This window comes from Trichomycterus rosablanca, chromosome 7 (assembly GCF_030014385.1).
Source record: "Trichomycterus rosablanca isolate fTriRos1 chromosome 7, fTriRos1.hap1, whole genome shotgun sequence".
In the NCBI taxonomy this organism is placed as follows: domain Eukaryota; kingdom Metazoa; phylum Chordata; class Actinopteri; order Siluriformes; family Trichomycteridae; genus Trichomycterus; species Trichomycterus rosablanca.
This window is the reverse complement of record NC_085994.1, coordinates 30,187,299-30,210,397: the sequence shown is the minus strand read 5'-3', so window position 1 is coordinate 30,210,397 and position 23,099 is coordinate 30,187,299. Positions and strand designations below refer to the sequence as shown.

At 40.9% G+C, this 23,099-nt stretch overlaps 2 protein-coding genes across 3 annotated transcripts in view; one reads left to right on the top strand and one right to left on the bottom strand.

The window, feature by feature from the left end:
- The window catches only part of angptl2b (angiopoietin-like 2b), a 42,776-nt gene extending 24,108 nt beyond the window's left edge, over positions 1-18,668 (top strand). For both annotated transcript variants that reach the window (XM_062999209.1, XM_062999210.1), the window contains exons 3-5: positions 2,917-3,110; positions 7,929-8,199; positions 16,335-18,668. In XM_062999209.1, coding sequence (XP_062855279.1) covers positions 2,917-3,110; positions 7,929-8,199; positions 16,335-16,534 — 665 coding nt within the window. In that variant the 3' untranslated portion in view covers positions 16,535-18,668. The remainder of the gene's footprint in view (positions 1-2,916; positions 3,111-7,928; positions 8,200-16,334) is intronic.
- The window catches only part of ralgps1 (Ral GEF with PH domain and SH3 binding motif 1), a 189,650-nt gene that overhangs the window by 111,130 nt on the left and 55,421 nt on the right, over positions 1-23,099 (bottom strand). The gene's annotated exons all lie outside the window — the stretch shown is intronic.

The following is a 23,099-nucleotide window of genomic DNA, read 5'->3' as shown; positions in this document are numbered from 1 at the left end:
TCTGAGTGGACCCTGCTCTTTTAAAACGCTGGATGATCTTGGCCACTGTGCTGCAGCTCAGTTTCAGGGTGTTGGCAATCTTCTTGTAGCCTTGGCCATCTTCATGTAGCGCAACAATTCGTCTTTTAAGATCCTCAGAGAGTTCTTTGCCATGAGGTGCCATGTTGGAACTTTCAGTGACCAGTATGAGAGAGTGTGAAGCTCTCACTACTAAATTGAACACACCTGCTCCCTATGCACACCTGAGACCTAGTAACACTTACAAATCACATGACATTTTGGAGGGAAAATGACAAGCAGTGCTCAATTTGGACATTTAGGGGTGTAGTCTCTTAGGGGTGTACTCACTTTTGTTGCCGGTGGTTTAGACATTAATGGCTGTATATTGAGTTATTTTGAGGGAAGAATAAATTTACACTGTTATATAAGCTGCACACAGACTACTTTTCATTGTGTCAAAGTGTCATTTTGTCAGTGTTGTCCCATAAAAAGATATACTTAAATATCTGCAGAAATGTGAGGGGTGTACTCACTTTTGTGATACACTGTATATATATACAATATATATATACTGTATATACACACAGAGAGCGAACATTCGGACAGCGGACAGTGTTTTTTCGGTGTTTTCTTTATATTTGGTAAAATTCTATATTAAAATTGATTTAACTAACAAACATTTTGACTTAAGAACAGCCCTTTGGAACCAATTAAATTTGTAAGTCAAGGGTCTACTGTGTATGTAAACAATAATATACAAGAAGGTGTTTTGCCTTTTAAATGTAAAGAAGATTTTGTTTTTTGAATGAAACTCAGATAAAAATATAAATTTACATTAATAGCATTCAGCAGACGCTTTTATCCAAAGCAACTTACAATAGTGACGGAACACAATGCAAGCAGTTTTGAATTAAGGGCCTAGCTCAGAGGCCAAACATTGGCAACTCAGCAGGGAATGATAACTAAGAAAAAATGAAATGAGGTGTTTATCAGTGCAGCAGGCTAATGAATCATTTGAATAACCAATGTAATTAATTGGTTGGTAACATAATTCACTTGCATAAATAAATACAAGGTAGTTCATTTAAAAATAATGATGGTACTCAGACTATACAACAATATACAACCCCAGGGACAGTATGGAAACTTAAGACATTTTGGCACCGAGGATACCAAAGTGTTTTAGGTGTTTTGTCCCATTCTTCCTGCAAACACGTCTTAAAATGTGCAAGAGTACAGGGTTGTCGTTGTTGCATTTTTGGTTTCAAAATTCTCCACACATTCAAGACAGGTCAGGACTGCAGGCAGCTAAGTCCAGTACCCGTACCATCTTCCTCTGCAGTCATGCCTTTGAAATGTGTGCTACATATTGTGTTGTCTTGTGTTGGGGCAAGCCGTAGCCTAGTGGTTAAGGTACTGGACTAGTAATTTGGGCCCTTGAGCAAGGCCCTTAACCCTCAATTGCTCAGACTGTATACTGTAACAGTACTGTAAGTCGCTTTGGATAAAAGCGTCTGCTAAATGCCAAAAATGTAAATGTAAATGTCTTGAACAACATACTACGACAAACCTGGCTTTTTGACTTCTTGTTGATAACAGTCTAATTGGTCATTTTTGTCTCTGTTCGAAGCTCACGGCATCTATTTTTCACATAGAAATTTGGAATACTGATTCGTCTGACCACAAAACATGTTTCCACTGTGTGATGGTCCATCCCAGATGCCTCCAAGCCCAGAGAACTCGACGCCACTTCTGCACATGGTTAACATAAGGCTTCTTTTTTGCACAGTTTTACGGGGCATTTGTAAAGGTAATATCAGATAAGGATGAATGACTGCTCTTGATGCAGTCATGTCTAAAGGATCAGAGATCAGATTGGTGTTTAGCTTAAGCTTGCGCCCCTGCCCTTTACACACTGAAATTCCTCCAGGTTCCTTGACTTGTTTAATGATATTATGCACTGCAGAGGGAGAAAAATGCAATCTGTGGCTTAATCCTGTGTTCCATATTTGTGTACTTACATAACAACACTGAAGACAAAGTTATGACAGGACTTGAAGGGACTCAAGAATAAGTTGCATTGACAACATTATAATGTGGATTGCATTATCAGGGGCTGCTCTGCTACAGGCAACGGAGGACATTAGAACAAAGCTGACCCATCTGTGCAGCCAAACATGGCAAAGCGGGGATGGCATAGTGACGTGACAACTATTCACAATTATTTAAAGAGGTCTTAATTAAGTCACATTACCACATTTTGTCCTAAGTAAACAGATCTAAAGGTCGGTATGATAATGGGCTACAATTAACGGAATAATTAGCAGTAGACATACAAACTGAAACACAGCTACATTGCAGCTAAGTTAAACAGGATAACAAAAAAATATGCTTTTCATGTTAAGGGTTATCATTTATTATTACTAATAAAATTATTACTTTTATTATTATTAGTAGTAGTAGAAGTCATACTATTAGTAGTAGTATTAATTAATATTTATATAAATAATTAATTATATATAATTAATTATGTATACTGAAGAATTTTTATTACATATCCACTTAAAATGATGTAGTGTCCAGAAAGCCTATTCTATTTTGGTGCAGAAATACAAGACATTTATTTTAAACCTAGAAATAAAAGCCAAAGTCAATGATAGTAGAATTTTGAGTTTTACCAGCTAAGTAAACGTGGAAAGAGGACACTAGCTAAAGCAAATAAATGTGGGGAGTTCAAAAGACTGAATAAACCCTTCACACACCACAACAGGACCAACAGAGCTAAGTGGGCCAAGGGAATCCCCCACAAAAAAAATGCAGAAAAACATGAAGTGTGAAAAAAGAACTACATAGACTAATCTTTATATTCACTTTTATGTACAGAACTATAGAAATGACAAACTTGTATTTTCTCAGGCCCTTGGAAAGACTGTCTCCAGGCCATGGAGGATGGCCATACCAACAGTGGCATGTACTTGGTGAAGCCTGAGAATACCAACAAGCTGATGCAGGTTTGGTGTGACCAGAGACAAGACCCTGGAGGCTGGACGGTCATCCAAAGACGAATGGATGGCTCAGTAAATTTCTTCAGAAACTGGGAGACTTACAAAGTAAGACAAAACATGCATACGTCTTTTAAGTATTTTATATTGGGGACAGTGGTAGCCTAGTGGGTAGAGCTTTGGGCTATCAACCGGAAGATTGGCGTTTCAAATCCAGGCTCTGCTAGGCAGCCACTGTTGGGTCCATGAGCAAGGCCCTTAACCCTGTCTGCTCCAGGGGCGCCGTGCAATGGCTGACCCTGCGCTTTGACCCCAGCTTCCAAACAAGCTGGGATATGTGAAGAAAGAATTTCATTGTACTGTACACCTGTATATGTATATATGACAAATAAAGGATATCTTATATGATTAGTAAAGGTACTTTGGCTGGTAAAAAGGAAAAAGAGGACCGTACAGGGATTAGATGGCTGTTTAATAACAAACATGATTTAGATAGCTACACATCTAAATTACATGTTTGTTATTCAAATATAGCTAGATACGTACATGTGTATGTATACACTGATCAGCCATAACATTAAAACCACCTCCTTGTTTCTACACTCACTGCCCATTTGATCAGCTCCACTTACCATATAGGAGCACTTTGTAGTTCTACAATTACTGACTGTAGTCCATCTGTTTCTCTGCATGCTTTGTTAGCCCCCTTTCTTGCTGTTCTTCAATGGTCAGGACCCCCAAAGGACCACTACAGAGTAGGTATTACTTGAGTGGTGGATCATTCAGACCACTGCAGTGACACTGACATGGTGGTGGTGTGTTAGTGTGTGTTGTGCTGGTATGAGTGGATAAGACACAGCAATGCTGTTTTAAAACACCTCACTGTCACTGTTGGACTAAGAATAGTCCACCAACCAAAAATATTCAGTCAACAGCGCCCCGTGGGTACCGTCCTGTGACCAATGATTTAAGTCTAGAAGATGATTAACTTAAACAGCAGCAATAGATGAGCGATCATCTCTGACTTTACATCTACAAGGTGGACCAACTAGGTAGGAGTGTCCAATAGAGTGGACAGTGATCTGATCCACTCATACCAGCACAACACACACTAACACACCACCACCGTGTCAGTGTCACTGCAGTGCTGAGAATGATCCACCATACTAAAAAAGTATGCAGAGAAACAGATGGACTATAGTCAGTAATTGTAGAACTACAAAGTGAGTGTAGAAACAAGGAGGTGGTTTTAATGTTATGGCTAATCAGTGTATACACATATAAATATATACATACATACATATAAGGAACAAGACCCAGACCTGTCATGACACTGATCAGAATAAAAAAGTGGTAAAACATGAGAATGAAATTAACAAAAGATGATGTATTACATACAGTGTATCACAAAAGTGAGTACACCCCTCACATTTCTGCAGATATTTAAGTATATCTTTTCATGGGACAACACTGACAAAATGACACTTTGACACAATGAAAAGTAGTCTGTGTGCAGCTTATATAACAGTGTAAATTTATTCTTCCCTCAAAATAACTCAATATACAGCCATTAATGTCTAAACCACCGGCAACAAAAGTGAGTACACCCCTAAGAGACTACACCCCTAAATGTCCAAATTGAGCACTGCTTGTCATTTTCCCTCCAAAATGTCATGTGATTTGTTAGTGTTACTAGGTCTCAGGTGTGCATAGGGAGCAGGTGTGTTCAATTTAGTAGTACAGCTCTCACACTCTCTCATACTGGTCACTGAAAGTTCCAACATGGCACCTCATGGCAAAGAACTCTCTGAGGATCTTAAAAGACGAATTGTTGCGCTACATGAAGATGGCCAAGGCTACAAGAACATTGCCAACACCCTGAAACTGAGCTGCAGCACAGTGGCCAAGATCATCCAGCGTTTTAAAAGAGCAGGGTCCACTCAGAACAGACCTCGCGTTGGTCGTCCAAAGAAGCTGAGTGCACGTGCTCAGCGTCACATCCAACTGCTGTCTTTGAAAGATAGGCGCAGGAGTGCTGTCAGCATTGCTGCAGAGATTGAAAAGGTGGGGGGTCAGCCTGTCAGTGCTCAGACCATACGCCGCACACTACATCAAATTGGTCTGCATGGCTGTCACCCCAGAAGGAAGCCTCTTCTGAAGTCTCTACACAAGAAAGTCCGCAAACAGTTTGCTGAAGACATGTCAACAAAGGACATGGATTACTGGAACCATGTCCTATGGTCTGATGAGACCAAGATTAATTTGTTTGGTTCAGATGGTCTCAAGCATGTGTGGCAGCAATCAGGTGAGGAGTACAAAGATAAGTGTGTCATGCCTACAGTCAAGCATGGTGGTGGGAATGCCATGGTCTGGGGCTGCATGAGTGCAGCAGGTGTTGGGGAGTTACATTCCATTGAGGGACACATGAACTCCAATATGTACTGTGAAATACTGAAGCAGAGCATGATCCCCTCCCTCCGGAAACTGGGTCGCAGGGCAGTGTTCCAGCATGATAATGACCCCAAACACACCTCTAAGACGACCACTGCTTTATTGAAGAGGCTGAGGGTAAAGGTGATGGACTGGCCAAGCATGTCTCCAGACCTAAACCCAATAGAACATCTTTGGGGCATCCTCAAGCGGAAGGTGGAGGAGCGCAAAGTCTCGAATATCCGCCAGCTCCGTGATGTCGTCATGGAGGAGTGGAAAAGCATTCCAGTGGCAACCTGTGAAGCTCTGGTAAACTCCATGCCCAGGAGAGTTAAGGCAGTTCTGGGAAATAATGGTGGCCACACAAAATATTGACACTTCAGGAACTTTCACTAAGGGGTGTACTCACTTTTGTTGCCGGTGGTTTAGACATTAATGGCTGTATATTGAGTTATTTTGAGGGAAGAATAAATTTACACTGTTATATAAGCTGCACACAGACTACTTTTCATTGTGTCAAAGTGTCATTTTGTCAGTGTTGTCCCATGAAAAGATATACTTAAATATCTGCAGAAATGTGAGGGGTGTACTCACTTTTGTGATACACTGTAAGTCTTAATTTTCACTTTAATTGGTGATGACTGCTAGCAGATGTTATGACTTGTGTAGTCAATATTTTATGACCAGCTTCTGGTTATTATATTACAATAGCTTGGCCAATTTGGAGAGGGATTAATTTGTTCCAAATTTGGTATCGGATTGTGATTACTATTTATTTTGTCACCTAAACCACGTCACTATAGAAAGGCAATGACGTGTTTGTATTGAATTTCACATTTTCTAATGTAATGACTATTTCAATTTCAAATCACTAATTCCTTTACACAGGCCAAAGATGACTTAACATCATGCATTTTGATTTCTTTGAAGTCGCCATGTGGTAGGAGGAAACTACCAAATGTGCCGTTAATCAGAAATATAAGCAAAATAAACAAAAGTTATACAAAAAGCAATTATTTTACTACAGAACAGTGTTATCTGTTATGAAGTATGAAGTTTTAGTATACACATAAAAAACTGGTTGTCAATGAATGATAAACTTATACACAGAACATATGAAATGAACAACTAAAAAGTCTGAAATGTAATCTTTGGAACAAGAGCATACATGACGTGATTGGGCAAACAGATTTTCTTAATACAAAGCATGTGTTAGAGAGAGAGCAAGAAAGACAACAATTTTTATATCCATTAAAGAAATACATGACTAAAACTACTTAAACATTAAATGGTCATTTATTTACAACCCCAAATCAGAAAAAAGTTGGGACGGTATGGAAAATGCAAATAAAATAAAAACACAGTGTTCCTTACATTTACTTTGACTTTTATTTGATTGCAGACCGTTTGAACCCAAGATATTTCATGTTTTGTCTGCTCAACTTAATTTCATTAGACCTGCAACACATTCCAAAAAAGTTTGGACGGGGCAATTGATAAGCAAAGATGGCAAGAGGATTTCCAGTTTGTCAACAAATGTGTGAGAAAATGATTGAAATGTTTAAAAACAATGTACCTCAAAGAAAGATTAGAAGGGATTTGTATATCTCCCTCTACAGTGCATAATATCATTAAACAATTCAAGGAATCAGGAGGAATTTCCGTGCGTAAAGGCCAAGTGCACAAACTTAAGCTGAACGCCCGTGATCTTCCATCCCTCAGACGGCACTGCATCAAGAACCGCCACTCAACAATTGCTGATATAACCACATGGGTGAGGGATTACTTTGCCACTTAAAACTTTACTGTGCAAAAAAGAAGCCTTATGTTAACCATGTCCAGAAGCAGCGTCAACTTCTCTGAAGTCATCTAATCATATTCAAAGGCATCTAGGATGGACCATCACACAGTGGAAACATGTATTGTGGTCAGATGAATCAGCATTCCAGGTCTTTTTTGGAAAAGAAATGGACGCTGTGTGCTCTGGATCAAAGACGAAAAGGACCATCCAGACTGTTATCAGCAACAAGTCCAAAAGCCAGGGTCTGTCATGGTATGGGGCTGTGTCAGTGCACTTGGCAAAGGTCATTTACACTTCTGTGATGGCAGCATTAATGCAGAAAAGAACATTGAGACGTATGCTGCCTTCAAGACGTCATACTGTCTGCAATCGAATAAAAGTCAAACTAAATGTAAGAAACTCTGTGTCTTTTATATTATTTGCAGTTTCCATGCTGTCCCAACGTTCTCTGATTTGGGGTTGTAGAAGGCCATTTACCTGGGTAACAAATGTACAAACCAGACAGCACTACAAGACACCTAAAATTATTTGTAACAATCAAGTGAAATACATTTAATAATAAGTAATAGCCACAGCTTGTAATAGTGGTCACTGTTTATATCACATCTGACTAGCTCAGGTAAAAATCTGAAGGGAAAGAAAAACTATCAATAAGATGTTTCTCTTTTGTTAACATTTCTATTTTATTCCCACAGCAAGGCTTTGGAAATATAGATGGTGAATACTGGCTAGGTCTGGAGAACATATACTGGATTACTAACCAGGCCAACTACAAGCTTCTGGTAACTCTGGAGGACTGGACAGGCCGAAAAACATACGCAGAATACGCCAGCTTCAGGCTGGAACATGAGACCGAGTTCTACAAGCTAAGAGTGGGCCGTTACCATGGCAACGCGGGCGATTCTCTCACCTGGCACAATGGCAAGCAATTTACCACGCTGGACAGAGACCATGATGCATACACAGGTAAAATACTGAATTTGTTATAACCTTATATACTGGCATTTTTTTCCCCAGTTTTCCTCCCAATCTAGTCATATCCAATTACCCTATTGCATTACGCTTTCTCTCTACTGATGTTGATCTCCACTCTGACTGAGGAGAGCCGTGACTAACACACGCCCCCCTCCGACACACGTGTAGTAACCGACTGAATCTTCTCACCTGCACGAGGCGAGATCATATGTGGATCAGCTTTGTTTACGGAGAGACACACCCTGATCCCCATTATCCCTCGACTCTGTGCAGTCAGCCAGATATGAGGTCCCCTTCCGGCATAACAACAGCCAATCGTTGTCGTTTTACCGCTGCACCACCTGAGCGCCTCAATTTATGTCTTTTTAACATGAAAACAGTCTAATGCATAATGTAAAATGCTAACTAATTATAGTATAAATTCTGCCAAGGCTGAACTAATTTATTACTGCTCTTCTATCAGACTGTTTCATATTAAAGTATACACAAAAACACAACCCCAAAACAGAAAAGGTTGGGACTGCAACTTTTAAAAAATGCAGTGTTTCTTACATTCACTTTGACTACAAAGTCTAAAGTACATAATATAAATAAATGATTCAAGCAATTACAAACACATGACCATGGTAGAAGAAGGTACGTGTACTTGACTGGGCTGCCTGCAGTCCTTACTTTTCCATAATAGAGAATGTGGGGAGAATTGTAAACTGAAAAAAAAATGTAACAACTACAATCCCATACTCTTGTACAGTACCAGTCAAAAGTTTGGACACACCTTTTTATTCTCGTGGTTTTTCTTGATTTTTTTTAAATTTTCTACATTGTAGATTAATACTGAAGACATCCAAACTATGAAGGAACACATATGGAATTACTGTATGTAGCAAACAAAAAAGTGTTAAACAAACCAGAATATGTTTTACATTTTAGATTCTTCAAAGTAGTCATCTTTTTCTCTGATGACAGCTTTGCACACTCTTGGCATTTTCACAATCAGCTTCATGAGGTAGCCACCTGGAACGATTTTCAATTAACGTTTGTGACTTGTCAATAGTTAATTTCTGGAATTTCTTGCTTTTTTAATGTGTTTGAGACCATCAGTTGTGTTGTGCAGCAGTAGAGTTGGTAAAATATAAAACATATTCTGGTTTGTTTAACACTTTTTTGTTCACTACATAATTCCATCTGTGTTCCTTCATAGTTTGAATGTCTTCAGTATTAATCTACAATGTAGAAAATAAAAATAATCAAGAAAAACCATTGAAGAGAAGGTGTGTCCAAACTTTTGACTGGTACTGTACATCTTAAAATGTGCTTGCAAGAATAATAGAACAAAATAACACCTGAAACACTCTATCGCTTGGTATCCTCAGTGCCAAAACATCTTTTGAGTATTTTGAGAAGAAATGACATTACAAAGTGGTACATGCCGTACAAATATAAAATACAAGAAATTTGTACACAAGATTCAAAAAAGGCAATTTATAGAACAAATTAACTTCTACAAGCAAAAGTCAGTATTTAGTGTGACCTCTCTTGGCACTAAGCACATCCTGAACTCTTTTGGAGAGACCTTCCTAAAGTTTTCTGTAGTGATCATCTAGTATATTAGTCCAGGCTTCTTTTAGCACTTTTTTTCCTCCAAATACGATTTCACTGCATTAGCATGGTGCTTGGGATCATTATCATGCTGAAACATATACTTATTCCCAATCAGGCACTTTCCAGGAGGAATAGCATAAAGAATTTAAACCTGTCTGTACTTTTCAGCATTCATGATCCTAGCAATTCAGACAACACCACTGGCAGCAACTGCCAATACCACTTTCTTCTATCTTCTGTAAGCTTTAGCATATTGTAGCCTTTTCACTCTGCTCTCTTTCTGTTAAATTGGTTTCTTGGCTGCTACCTCTTCACTAAAAGACAATTCCTAACCAAGCTTCTTCAGACTGTAAAAGGGTCAGCTTGGCATCCTGATGAAGCTGCCAGATGCTGAGAGAAAGACTTGTCATCAGAGTTTCATAGCTGTCTTGGCCTTCCAGTCCTTTTTTGGCCATGACCTCTCCTGATTTTTTATATTTATGAATAAGTGCTTGAATACCACATCCTGAGTATCCAGTTTGTTAGCTGATTTCACTCTGAGAGGGGCCTTGCTGATGCACAATTATAGTTTTATGTCTGTCAAATTCTGTGATCTTTGGCATTTGAATGGAATTATGTGGCTGAAAGTTGGTCTTATAGATATTAGCAAGTTTCCAATGAATTACACACCTACAACATGTGTATGTAATGCTCAAGCATGTCTTGCACAAACCTGGTGTAATAGAGCTTTTTCACAGCAGTCATTTTGTTATATACAGTGTATCACAAAAGTGAGTACACCCCTCACATTTCTGCAAATATTTCATTATATCTTTTCATGGGACAACACTATAGAAATAAAACTTGGATATAAGTTAGAGTAGTCAGTGTACAACTTGTATAGCAGTGTAGATTTACTGTCTTCTGAAAATAACTCAACACACAGCCATTAATGTCTAAATGGCTGGCAACATAAGTGAGTACACCCCACAGTGAACATGTCCAAATTGTGCCCAAAGTGTCAATATTTTGTGTGACCACCATTATTATCCAGCACTGCCTTAACCCTCCTGGGCATGGAATTCACCAGAGCTGCACAGGTTGCTACTGGAATCCTCTTCCACTCTTCCATGATGACATCACGGAGCTGGTGGATGTTAGACACCTTGAACTCCTCCACCTTCCACTTGAGGATGCGCCACAGGTGCTCAATTGGGTTTAGTCCATCACCTTTACCTTCAGCTTCCTCAGCAAGGCAGTTGTCATCTTGGAGGTTGTGTTTGAGGTCGTTATCCTGTTGGAAAACTGCCATGAGGCCCAGTTTTCGAAGGGAGGGGATCATGCTCTGTTTCAGAATGTCAGAGTACATGTTGGAATTCATGTTTCCCTCAATGAACCGCAGCTCCCCAATGCCAGCAACACTCATGCAGCCCAAGACCATGATGCTACCACCACCATGCTTGACTGTAGGCAAGATACAGTTGTCTTGGTACTTCTCACCAGGGCGCCGCCACACATGCTGGACACCATCTGAGCCAAACAAGTTTATCTTGGTCTCGTCAGACCACAGGGCATTCCAGTAATCCATGTTCTTGGACTGCTTGTCTTCAGCAAACTGTTTGCGGGCTTTCTTGTGCGTCAGCTTCCTTCTGGGATGACGACCATGCAGACCGAGTTGATGCAGTGTGCGGCGTATGGTCTGAGCACTGACAGGCTGACCTCCCACGTCTTCAACCTCTGCAGCAATGCTGGCAGCACTCATGTGTCTATTTTTTAAAGCCAACCTCTGGATATGACGCCGAACACGTGGACTCAACTTCTTTGGTCGACCCTGGCGAAGCCTGTTCCGAGTGGAACCTGTCCTGGAAAACCGCTGTATGACCTTGGCCACCATGCTGTAGCTCAGTTTCAGGGTGTTAGCAATCTTCTTATAGCCCAGGCCATCTTTGTGGAGAGCAACAATTCTATTTCTCACATCCTCAGAGAGTTCTTTGCCATGAGGTGCCATGTTGAATATCCAGTGGCCAGTATGAGAGAATTGTACCCAAAACACCAAATTTAACAGCCCTGCTCCCCATTTACACCTGGGACCTTGACACATGACACCAGGGAGGGACAACGACACATTTGGGCACAATTTGGACATGTTTACTGTGGGGTGTACTCACTTATGTTGCCAGCTATTTAGACATTAATGGCTGTGTGTTGAGTTATTTTCAGAAGACAGTAAATCTACACTGCTATACAAGTTGTACACTGACTACTCTAAGTTATATCCAAGTTTCATGTCTATAGTGTTGTCCCATGAAAAGATATAATGAAATATTTGCAGAAATGTGAGGGGTGTACTCACTTTTGTGATACACTGTATATATACAGTGTATCACAAAAGTGAGTACACCCCTCACATTTCTGCAGATATTTAAGTATATCTTTTCATGGGACAACACTGACAAAATGACACTTTGACACAATGAAAAGTAGTCTGTGTGCAGCTTATATAACAGTGTAAATTTATTCTTCCCTCAAAATAACTCAATATACAGCCATTAATGTCTAAACCACCGGCAACAAAAGTGAGTACACCCCTAAGAGACTACACCCCTAAATGTCCAAATTGAGCACTGCTTGTCATTTTCCCTCCAAAATGTCATGTGATTTGTTAGTGTTACTAGGTCTTAGGTGTGCATCGGGAGCAGGTGTGTTCAATTTAGTAGTACAGCTCTCACACTCTCTCATACTGGTCACTAAAAGTACCAACATGGCACCTCATGGCAAAGAACTCTCTGAGGATCTTAAAAGACGAATTGTTGCGCTACATGAAGATGGCCAAGGCTACAAGAAGATTGCCAACACCCTGAAACTGAGCTGCAGCACAGTGGCCAAGATCATCCAGCGTTTTAAAAGAGCAGTGTCCACTCAGAACAGACCTCGCGTTGGTCGTCCAAAGAAGCTGAGTGCACGTGCTCAGCGTCACATCCAACTGCTGTCTTTGAAAGATAGGCGCAGGAGTGCTGTCAGCATTGCTGCAGAGATTGAAAAGGTGGGGGGTCAGCCTGTCAGTGCTCAGAACATACGCCGCACACTACATCAAATTGGTCTGCATGGCTGTCACCCCAGAAGGAAGCCTCTTCTGAAGTCTCTACACAAGAAAGCCCGCAAACAGTTTGCTGAAGACATGTCAACAAAGGACATGGATTACTGGAACCATGTCCTATGGTCTGATGAGACCAAGATTAATTTGTTTGGTTCAGATGGTCTCAAGCATGTGTGGCGGCAATCAGGTGAGGAGTACAAAGATAAGTGTGTCATGCCTACAGTCAAGCATGGTGGTGGGAATGCCATGGTCTGGGGCTGCATGAGTGCAGCAGGTGTTGGGGAGTTACATTTCATTGAGGGACACATGAACTCCAATATGTACTGTGAAATACTGAAGCAGAGCATGATCCCCTCCCTCCAGAAACTGGGTCGCAGGGCAGTGTTCCAGCATGATAATGACCCCAAACACACCTCTAAGACGACCACTGCTTTATTGAAGAGGCTGAGGGTAAAGGTGATGGACTGGCCAAGCATGTCTCCAGACCTAAACCCAATAGAACATCTTTGGGGCATCCTCAAGCGGAAGGTGGAGGAGCGCAAAGTCTCGAATATCCGCCAGCTCCGTGATGTCGTCATGGAGGAGTGGAAAAGCATTCCAGTGGCAACCTGTGAAGCTCTGGTAAACTCCATGCCCAGGAGAGTTAAGGCAGTTCTGGGAAATAATGGTGGCCACACAAAATATTGACACTTCAGGAACTTTCACTAAGGGGTGTACTCACTTTTGTTGCCGGTGGTTTAGACATTAATGGCTGTATATTGAGTTATTTTGAGGGAAGAATAAATTTACACTGTTATATAAGCTGCACACAGACTACTTTTCATTGTGTCAAAGTGTCATTTTGTCAGTGTTGTCCCATGAAAAGATATACTTAAATATCTGCAGAAATGTGAGGGGTGTACTCACTTTTGTGATACACTGTATATATACATACAGTGTATCACAAAAGTGAGTACACCCCTCACATTTCTGCAAATATTTTATTATATCTTTTCATGGGACAACACTATAGAAATGAAACTTGGATATAACTTAGAGTAGTCAGTGTACAACTTGTATAGCAGTGTAGATTTACTGTCTTCTGAAAATAACTCAACACACAGCCATTAATGTCTAAATGGCTGGCAACATAAGTGAGTACACCCCACAGTGAACATGTCCAAATTGTGCCCAAAGTGTCAATATTTTGTGTGACCACCATTATTATCCAGCACTGCCTTAACCCTCCTGGGCATGGAATTCACCAGAGCTGCACAGGTTGCTACTGGAATCCTCTTCCACTCCTCCATGATGACATCACAGAGCTGGTGGATGTTAGACACCTTGAACTCCTCCACCTTCCACTTGAGGATGCGCCACAGGTGCTCAATTGGGTTTAGTCCATCACCTTTACCTTCAGCTTCCTCAGCAAGGCAGTTGTCATCTTGGAGGTTGTGTTTGGGGTCGTTATCCTGTTGGAAAACTGCCATGAGGCCCAGTTTTCATAGGGAGGGGATCATGCTCTGTTTCAGAATGTCACAGTACATGTTGGAATTCATGTTTCCCTCAATGAACTGCAGCTCCCCAGTGCCAGCAACACTCATGCAGCCCAAGACCATGATGCTACCACCACCATGCTTGACTGTAGGCAAGATACAGTTGTCTTGGTACTTCTCACCAGGGCGCCGCCACACATGCTGGACACCATCTGAGCCAAACAAGTTTATCTTGGTCTCGTCAGACCACAGGGCATTCCAGTAATCCATGTTCTTGGACTGCTTGTCTTCAGCAAACTGTTTGCGGGCTTTCTTGTGCGTCAGCTTCCTTCTGGGATGACGACCATGCAGACCGAGTTGATGCAGTGTGCGGCGTATGGTCTGAGCACTGACAGGCTGACCTCCCACGTCTTCAACCTCTGCAGCAATGCTGGCAGCACTCATGTGTCTATTTTTTAAAGCCAACCTCTGGATATGACGCCGAACACGTGGACTAAACTTCTTTGGTCGACCCTGGCGAAGCCTGTTCCGAGTGGAACCTGTCCTGGAAAACCGCTGTATGACCTTGGCCACCATGCTGTAGCTCAGTTTCAGGGTGTTAGCAATCTTCTTATAGCCCAGGCCATCTTTGTGGAGAGCAACAATTCTATTTTTCACATCCTCAGAGAGTTCTTTGCCATGAGGTGCCATGTTGAATATCCAGTGGCCAGTATGAGAGAATTGTACCCAAAACACCAAATTTAACAGCCCTGCTCCCCATTTACACCTGGGACCTTGACACATGACACCAGGGAGGGACAACGACACATTTGGGCACAATTTGGACATGTTCACTGTGGGGGGTACTCACTTATGTTGCCAGCTATTTAGACATTAATGGCTGTGTGTTGAGTTATTTTCAGAAGACAGTAAATCTACACTGCTATACAAGCTGTACACTGACTACTCTAAGTTATATCCAAGTTTCATGTCTATAGTGTTGTCCCATGAAAAGATATAATGAAATATTTGCAGAAATGTGAGGGGTGTACTCACTTTTGTGATACACTGTATATATATATATATATATATATATATATATATATATATATATATATATATATATGACAAATAACAGGACAAGTACAGGTGTTAGCAATGACATTAATTAGGATTCCATTTAGGTTTAAGAGAGCCAGGTTCCTGCTATAGCTCAAGTGTACGAGGAGGTCACACTAAATGCTTGCCACTTTAGTCTACAGAAGCTTTGTTTTCTCATCTATTGTCTATTTATTTTATTCATCTATTTTCTGGTTGTATTGTAATAAACATACTAAGAAATAATGGTCATATACCATTGCTTAAACAACAAATTAATGGTGTCATTAAAAAATGAGAGTTTTAGGTACCCAGGTGGCGCAGCAGGATATTCCCCGGTTCGAATCTTGGCTCTGCTACCCCAGTCGGCTGGGCGCCATATAGTGGGCACAATTGGCAGTGCCTGCAGCAGACACAAATTGGCTACCGTGTCTGCTGGGTGGGAAAATGACCGGACTAAGTGGGTGGGGTCTTCAAACGCTGTGCAGGGACCCTGGTTAGCAGACCGAGGTGCCTGTGCAAAAAGTGGATGAGCCTCAAGTGCAAATCCAACAAAGCACGGGCATAAAAGAAAGGGTCCGCTAGGACTGTGTACACGTCGAAGGGGGCGTGAGCAGGCAAATATACCCTCCTCTAACAAAATTGGGATCCCCATCAGCAAAGAACAAGTTGATTACGCTAAATTGGGAGAAAAAGGGAGAAAATGCATAAACAGGTTGTATAAAACAGGCATTGCTATGCACTTTCTTGGGGAAGGGAAGCTGTGGAATGCTTGGTTCATCAGTAAATTATTACATTTGCCATTCATTAGTTTTTGTCAACTTACTAGGTAGTACACTTTTTTCATAACATACTGTATAACATCCTGTATGCTTATCGTGTCAATTATTTCACAGGTAACTGTGCCCACTACCAGAAGGGAGGTTGGTGGTATAACGCTTGCGCTCACTCCAACCTGAATGGCGTCTGGTATCGGGGAGGGCACTACCGCAGCCGCTACCAGGATGGAGTTTACTGGGCCGAGTTCAGAGGAGGAGCCTACTCCCTAAAGAAAGTAGTGATGATGATCCGGCCCAACCCCAACACTTTTCACTGAAAGCCATACAACTGATGCCGACAAGCTGAACACCCAGTACACATCGAAAATCTGATCTGATTATTACGTGCATGTATTCGGATAAGGGAAATGCTAAGATGAAAAGATGTCCACATTGATAATAAAAAGAATACAGATCCCTCATGAAGAAGACATTAGCCTCCCTATCCTGCTTGTCAGTAGTGTCTATTCTGTTAAAAGATTTAACATTATAATTCTAACATTTTGTTTACTGAGAAGTGAGTGAAGGATATACAATCCAGTCCCACATACTATGCTTTTCTTAATTTGTCTAATAAAATATCTTGACGTGACTAGTTAGTGCAAAATGTAACATTTCACACCTAGACAACCTAGAATATAAAAGAGAAACAGACTGAAGATAAAAACAAGAAAAAGCTCAGGTAAGGGATGCATCTAGTTCTTTTTTTATCAGTACTTTATGTAGTAGATGGCAATGGCCATTATCTAAATAGTATTTAGTCGAGCTTCCTGTGATTGCAGCCTGTACTCCAAAGTTTACTTTTACAGAAACATGAATATTATTATTTGAAATATTTTAACTTGAAAATGTTCTCTAATAGGCCAAAAGGCTAAAACGTCTTATGGTCTTCAAACCTATAGCATGACATAATATTAGCAAGATATGAAGGCAGGAAATAGACCAAAAATGGGACAGCACTGCAACAAGCAAACAAGTATCACAATCTGAACCAAATTCCAAGCCATGTTTACATATAAATATTAAAAATGATTCAGGAATTTAGACAAGCTGTATTAAACATTTGATACATATACTGTATTTAATAAAGGCAAATTCTATCTGTTAAGAGCATTACCATCTAAATATCATCTTGAATCAGACTTCTACTAGACATCTACTTCTACTAGACATCTACTGCTAATATCAATTTAATTGTCTCTTTTTTTATATATTCTTTCTTAATACATTTTCTCCCCATTTCCTCTCTGTTTAGCGTGATACATGGGCAGCATGCCTTATGCATTTTATCACCTGCACTTTGACGAGAACACTGCAGCTCAGCGTTGTGTACGGAGAGGACACACCCTGAGAGCACTCTTTTCTCATCTCTGTGCAGGCGCCACCAATCAGCCAGCAGAGATCGTAATTGCACCAGTCATGAGAGAGAGACCCCATCCGGCTTAGTCCCGCCCATATCCGAACAACAGGCCAATCGTTGTTCATGTGGCCACTCAGCCTTAGACGGCAGGCGGAGCTGAGATTCGATACGATGTATTCGAGATCCCAGCTCTGGTTCCAGCGTGTGTTTTTACCACTGCGCCACCTGAGCGGCTCAATTTAATTGTCATTGATGCAAATCATGTAAAATCAACTACAATGCCAAGAGGAGTACATTCCACCTACAAAAATGAGTGATTAAATTATTTAAAAGCAAGACTCGTGTGGTGCTTTATATCTCACACACTCACTTTCTTAACCGCTTATCCAATTAGGGTCGAGGGGGGTGCTGGAGCCTATCCCAGCTTTTCAATGGGCACAAGGCACACAGTAACACACATACACACTGACTGCATGGTTTTTGACTGTGGGAGGAAACCGGAGCTCCCAGAGGAAACCCACGCATACACAGTGAGAACATACAAACTCCGCACAGAAAGGACCCAGACCGCCCTGCCTGGGGATCAAACCCAGGACCTTCTTGCTGTGAGGCAACACTTCTACCCACCGAGCCACTGTGCCGCCCACTGCATGTCTTAAAAAATTAATTATTAATAACAAGAGAAAAAGTATTAGAAATGCCAGCCGCTGGTTATACCTTTATATTAATTTCAGCAATAACATCAGGTATCCTGCAGTATGTCTTTGTGTCACCATGCTTTCAGGTTTGTCTTAGATAAATCAAATATTGTACATAGTGTATAAATGTTAAAATCAAATGTAAACCCAACACACTTTTTGTATATAATTATAATTTTGTAGTAATAAAGAATCATGTAAAGCCTGTTGTACAGGTATGTGCAAAATGTAAGGTATGTCGTAAAAACAGCATCAACTATTGTACTGATATTGTACGTTTAAGTAAATAACAACTTGCTATACACAAAAGGCTGCTTGTAAGCTGAGCTTGTGTAATAAAATGATTTGATCTGACGTTAATGATCTTACATTGCAATGATGTCCAATTACATATGATGACATGATTACATCATATTAGTTATTACTACAAAACCCTGCTGGATGAGGGTTAATTAGCCAACCACATGTCCTTATTTGGTAATAAGAGTTACTGGGTTTTTGGACTATATACTGTGACACAGTTTAAGAACATAATTTGATGATTTGAAGCACAGCAGGCCTAATTATTGATAAAACAGAAACAATACAATATAAATAATATATAGTCTTTGTTATTAATGAACATACATTGCATATTTAGACAGGTGGCTCTGCAGCAGCAGGCAATTCAGGTTAAAGATATACCTGTTACTAAGCAATGACTTGAATTCTGAGTAAGCAAAAAATACCTTAATGATTGTATGCTATGGTAATGCATGCCTACACTTAACACTGATATTTGCTGTAAAAATATCTAAAGTAATAAATGCTTTAATTTCCTTTAAATGCTGTATTGTTGTCAGAGTAACTAGTAATATGGTACTTGATCCAATCTCTACTGCATATTATTTATAAATCCTATTTAATATACAACTTAAATATTATAAAAAATAAAAAATAAAATATTAGGATATTTTAAAATCCTGGACCCGTAGTTTGTTTTAATGAAAAAATTTAATGGTGGTTAATAAAATAAACTGAATGGAACTTAATGCTTTTAATAGTTATACCTCACTGCCCTCCCGCAAAAATTGATCTTGCAGTTTGTTGTAGATTACTTAAAGGTAATTCAAAAATATTAACAGGAACCAGTGAAATAAAGAGGGATACTGTTTTAAAAAAAACCTAAAGAATGAAATGAATAGAATGGAAACGCCTGAATAGGATAACACTGCTATTCCCCTTTTTGTAATCTAAGGACCAGGCACACAGCAGGTGGAGCAACTCTGATCTGCTGCTGATGGTCTCTCAAAAGCTGCAGTCAATTTTCAGCAACATACAGTGTGTGATCTTTCTTAGTCATAGTGCATATAAATATATATATACAGTGTATCACAAAAGTGAGTACACCCCTCACATTTCTGCAGATATTTAAGTATATCTTTTCATGGGACAACACTGACAAAATGACACTTTGACACAATGAAAAGTAGTCTGTGTGCAGCTTATATAACAGTGTAAATTTATTCTTCCCTCAAAATAACTCAATATACAGCCATTAATGTCTAAACCACCGGCAACAAAAGTGAATACACCCCTAAGAGACTACACCCCTAAATGTCCAAATTGAGCACTGCTTGTCATTTTCCCTCCAAAATGTCATGTGACTCGTTAGTGTTACTAGGTCTCTGGTGTGCATAGGGAGCAGGTGTGTTCAATTTAGTAGTACAGCTCTCACACTCTCTCATACTGGTCACTGAAAGTTCCAACATGGCACCTCATGGCAAAGAACTCTCTGAGGATCTTAAAAGACGAATTGTTGCGCTACATGAAGATGGCCAAGGCTACAAGAAGATTGCCAACACCCTGAAACTGAGCTGCAGCACAGTGGCCAAGATCATCCAGCGTTTTAAAAGAGCAGGGTCCACTCAGAACAGACCTCGCGTTGGTCGTCCAAAGAAGCTGAGTGCACGTGCTCAGCGTCACATCCAACTGCTGTCTTTAAAAGATAGGTGCAGGACTGCTGTCATAATTGCTGCAGAGATTGAAAAGGTGGGGGGTCAGCCTGTCAGTGCTCAGACCATACGCCGCACACTACATCAAATTGGTCTGCATGGCTGTCACCCCAGAAGGAAGCCTCTTCTGAAGTCTCTACACAAGAAAGCCCGCAAACAGTTTGCTGAAGACATGTCAACAAAGGACATGGATTACTGGAACCATGTCCTATGGTCTGATGAGACCAAGATTAATTTGTTTGGTTCAGATGGTCTCAAGCATGTGTGGCGGCAATCAGGTGAGGAGTACAAAGATAAGTGTGTCATGCCTACAGTCAAGCATGGTGGTGGCAATGCCATGGTCTGGGGCTGCATGAGTGCAGCAGGTGTTGGGGAGTTACATTTCATTGAGGGACACATGAACTCCAATATGTACTGTGAAATACTGAAGCAGAGCATGATCCCCTCCCTCCGGAAACTGGGTCGCAGGGCAGTGTTCCAGCATGATAATGACCCCAAACACACCTCTAAGACGACCACTGCTTTATTGAAGAGGCTGAGGGTAAAGGTGATGGACTGGCCAAGCATGTCTCCAGACCTAAACCCAATAGAACATCTTTGGGGCATCCTCAAGCGGAAGGTGGAGGAGCGCAAAGTCTCGAATATCCGCCAGCTCCGTGATGTCGTCATGGAGGAGTGAAAAGCATTCCAGTAGCAACCTGTGAAGCTCTGGTAAACTCCATGCCCAGGAGAGTTAAGGCAGTTCTGGGAAATAATGGTGGCCACACAAAATATTGACACTTCAGGAACTTTCACTAAGGGGTGTACTCACTTTTGTTGCCGGTGGTTTAGACATTAATGGCTGTATATTGAGTTATTTTGAGGGAAGAATAAATTTACACTGTTATATAAGCTGCACATAGACTACTTTTCATTGTGTCAAAGTGTCATTTTGTCAGTGTTGTCCTATGAAAAGATATACTTAAATATCTGCAGAAATATGAGGGGTGTACTCACTTTTGTGATACACTGTGTATATATATATATATATATATATACAAAATCAACTCCTTGTTTCCACACCACTGTCAATTTTCTCAGCTCCACTTACCATAGAGAAGCACTTTGTAATTCTACAATTACTGACTGTAGTCCATCTATTTCTCTACGTACCTTTTTAGCCAGCTTTCACCCTGTTCTTTAATGGTCAGGACCACAACAGAGTAGGTATTATTTAGGTGGTGGATCATTCTCAGCACTGCAGTGACAATGACATGGTGGTGGTGTGTTAGTGAGTGTTGTACTGATTTGAGTGGATAAGAGTTTTTAAATACTGTGTCCACTCACTGTCCACTCTATTAGACACTCCCACCTAGTTGGTTCACCTTGTAGATGTAAAGTCAGAGACGATCGCTCATTTATTGTTGCTGTAGCCCATCCCTGCACAAGGCTGGGATGGGCTACAGGACAATAGTGGAACGTCACTTCCGGTGGTACGCACGCTGAGACGCTAGCCTAGTTGTTTGTTTGTAGCCTTTAGCTAAATAACTTTTTATATACGTATGTTTTAAACATATAATTTATACGTTAATCTTCCGTGTGTTGTTGATTTAGTTCTATTTTGTTTATCGTAAAAAAGCGCTTGTGTTTACTAACGTAAATTCGTGCTGTGTTGGAAACTAGGAAACTTCTGCTACCGGCATACGAACGAAGCCGGTTTTGTTTGTTTTTGTACTTCAGCGCATAAACATCATAATTATCCAGAATTAAAACCGTTTTCGGTCCGCACGAAGCGCGTTTGTGTTTGGTTGTGTTCTGTATTTCAGCTCTTAAAACACCTCTGTTTTGTGGGGAGTTATAACCGTTTCTGTTCGTAGGAAGCGCGTTTATTTGTTTTGTACACCAGCGCATAACACCGTTTTCCTTTAGAATTACAGCCGCTTTTGTCCGAACGAAGCGCATTTGTGTTGCTTTGGTTGGTGGTTTTTGTATTCCAGCTTATCATCGCCTGTTTCATCCGGAATTAAAGCCGTTCTTCTGTGACTACCAGCAGAAGCGCCGGTGAATCCAACATAAACATCATCTCCAACTCATCTTGTAAAGCTAAGTATATTTCTTTGTTACTATGGCCCCAGCAGGAGCGCTGTATCCATGTTCTGAGTGTAATATGTTCAGTTATTCCTTCTCCGTGTTTAGTGATAACTTTACATGTGATAAGTGTAGATTAGTGGTTAGTCTAACGGAGAAGATCTCAGTGTTAGAAGGGCGCATTCGGGCGTTAGAACAGACTACTACTAGTGAGGGCTTAGTTTCAGCTGTAGCAGTCCCGAATGCCAGCAGTTCAGGTACAGAACCCCAGACTCCGGCATTAGAGCCCTCACAGCGGGGCGACTGGGTGACGTCTCGGCGACATAGTCGTAGGGCAAAGCACCGACCATCTCAGTTGCACGTGTCCAACAGGTTTTCCCCACTCAGTGAGCCACCCGCTGAGAAGCCTGTTAATGTAAGTGCTCTGGTTATAGGAGATTCTCAGCTCCGACACGTGCGTATTGCAACCCCCATAGAGACACCAGCAACCATAGTCACTTGTATTCCGGGGGCCAGGGCGCCTGACATCAGAGCAAACCTGAAAGTGCTGGCTAATGCTAATCGTAGATTTTCGAAGATTGTTATCCACGTCGGCACTAATGATGTTCGTTTACGGCAGTCTGAGGTTACTAAGAGTAATGTTAAAGAGGTGTGTGAGTTAGCTAGGTCGATGTCTGAGGCAGTAGTGTGCTCTGGCCCCTTACCGATTCGACCCAGTGGCGAA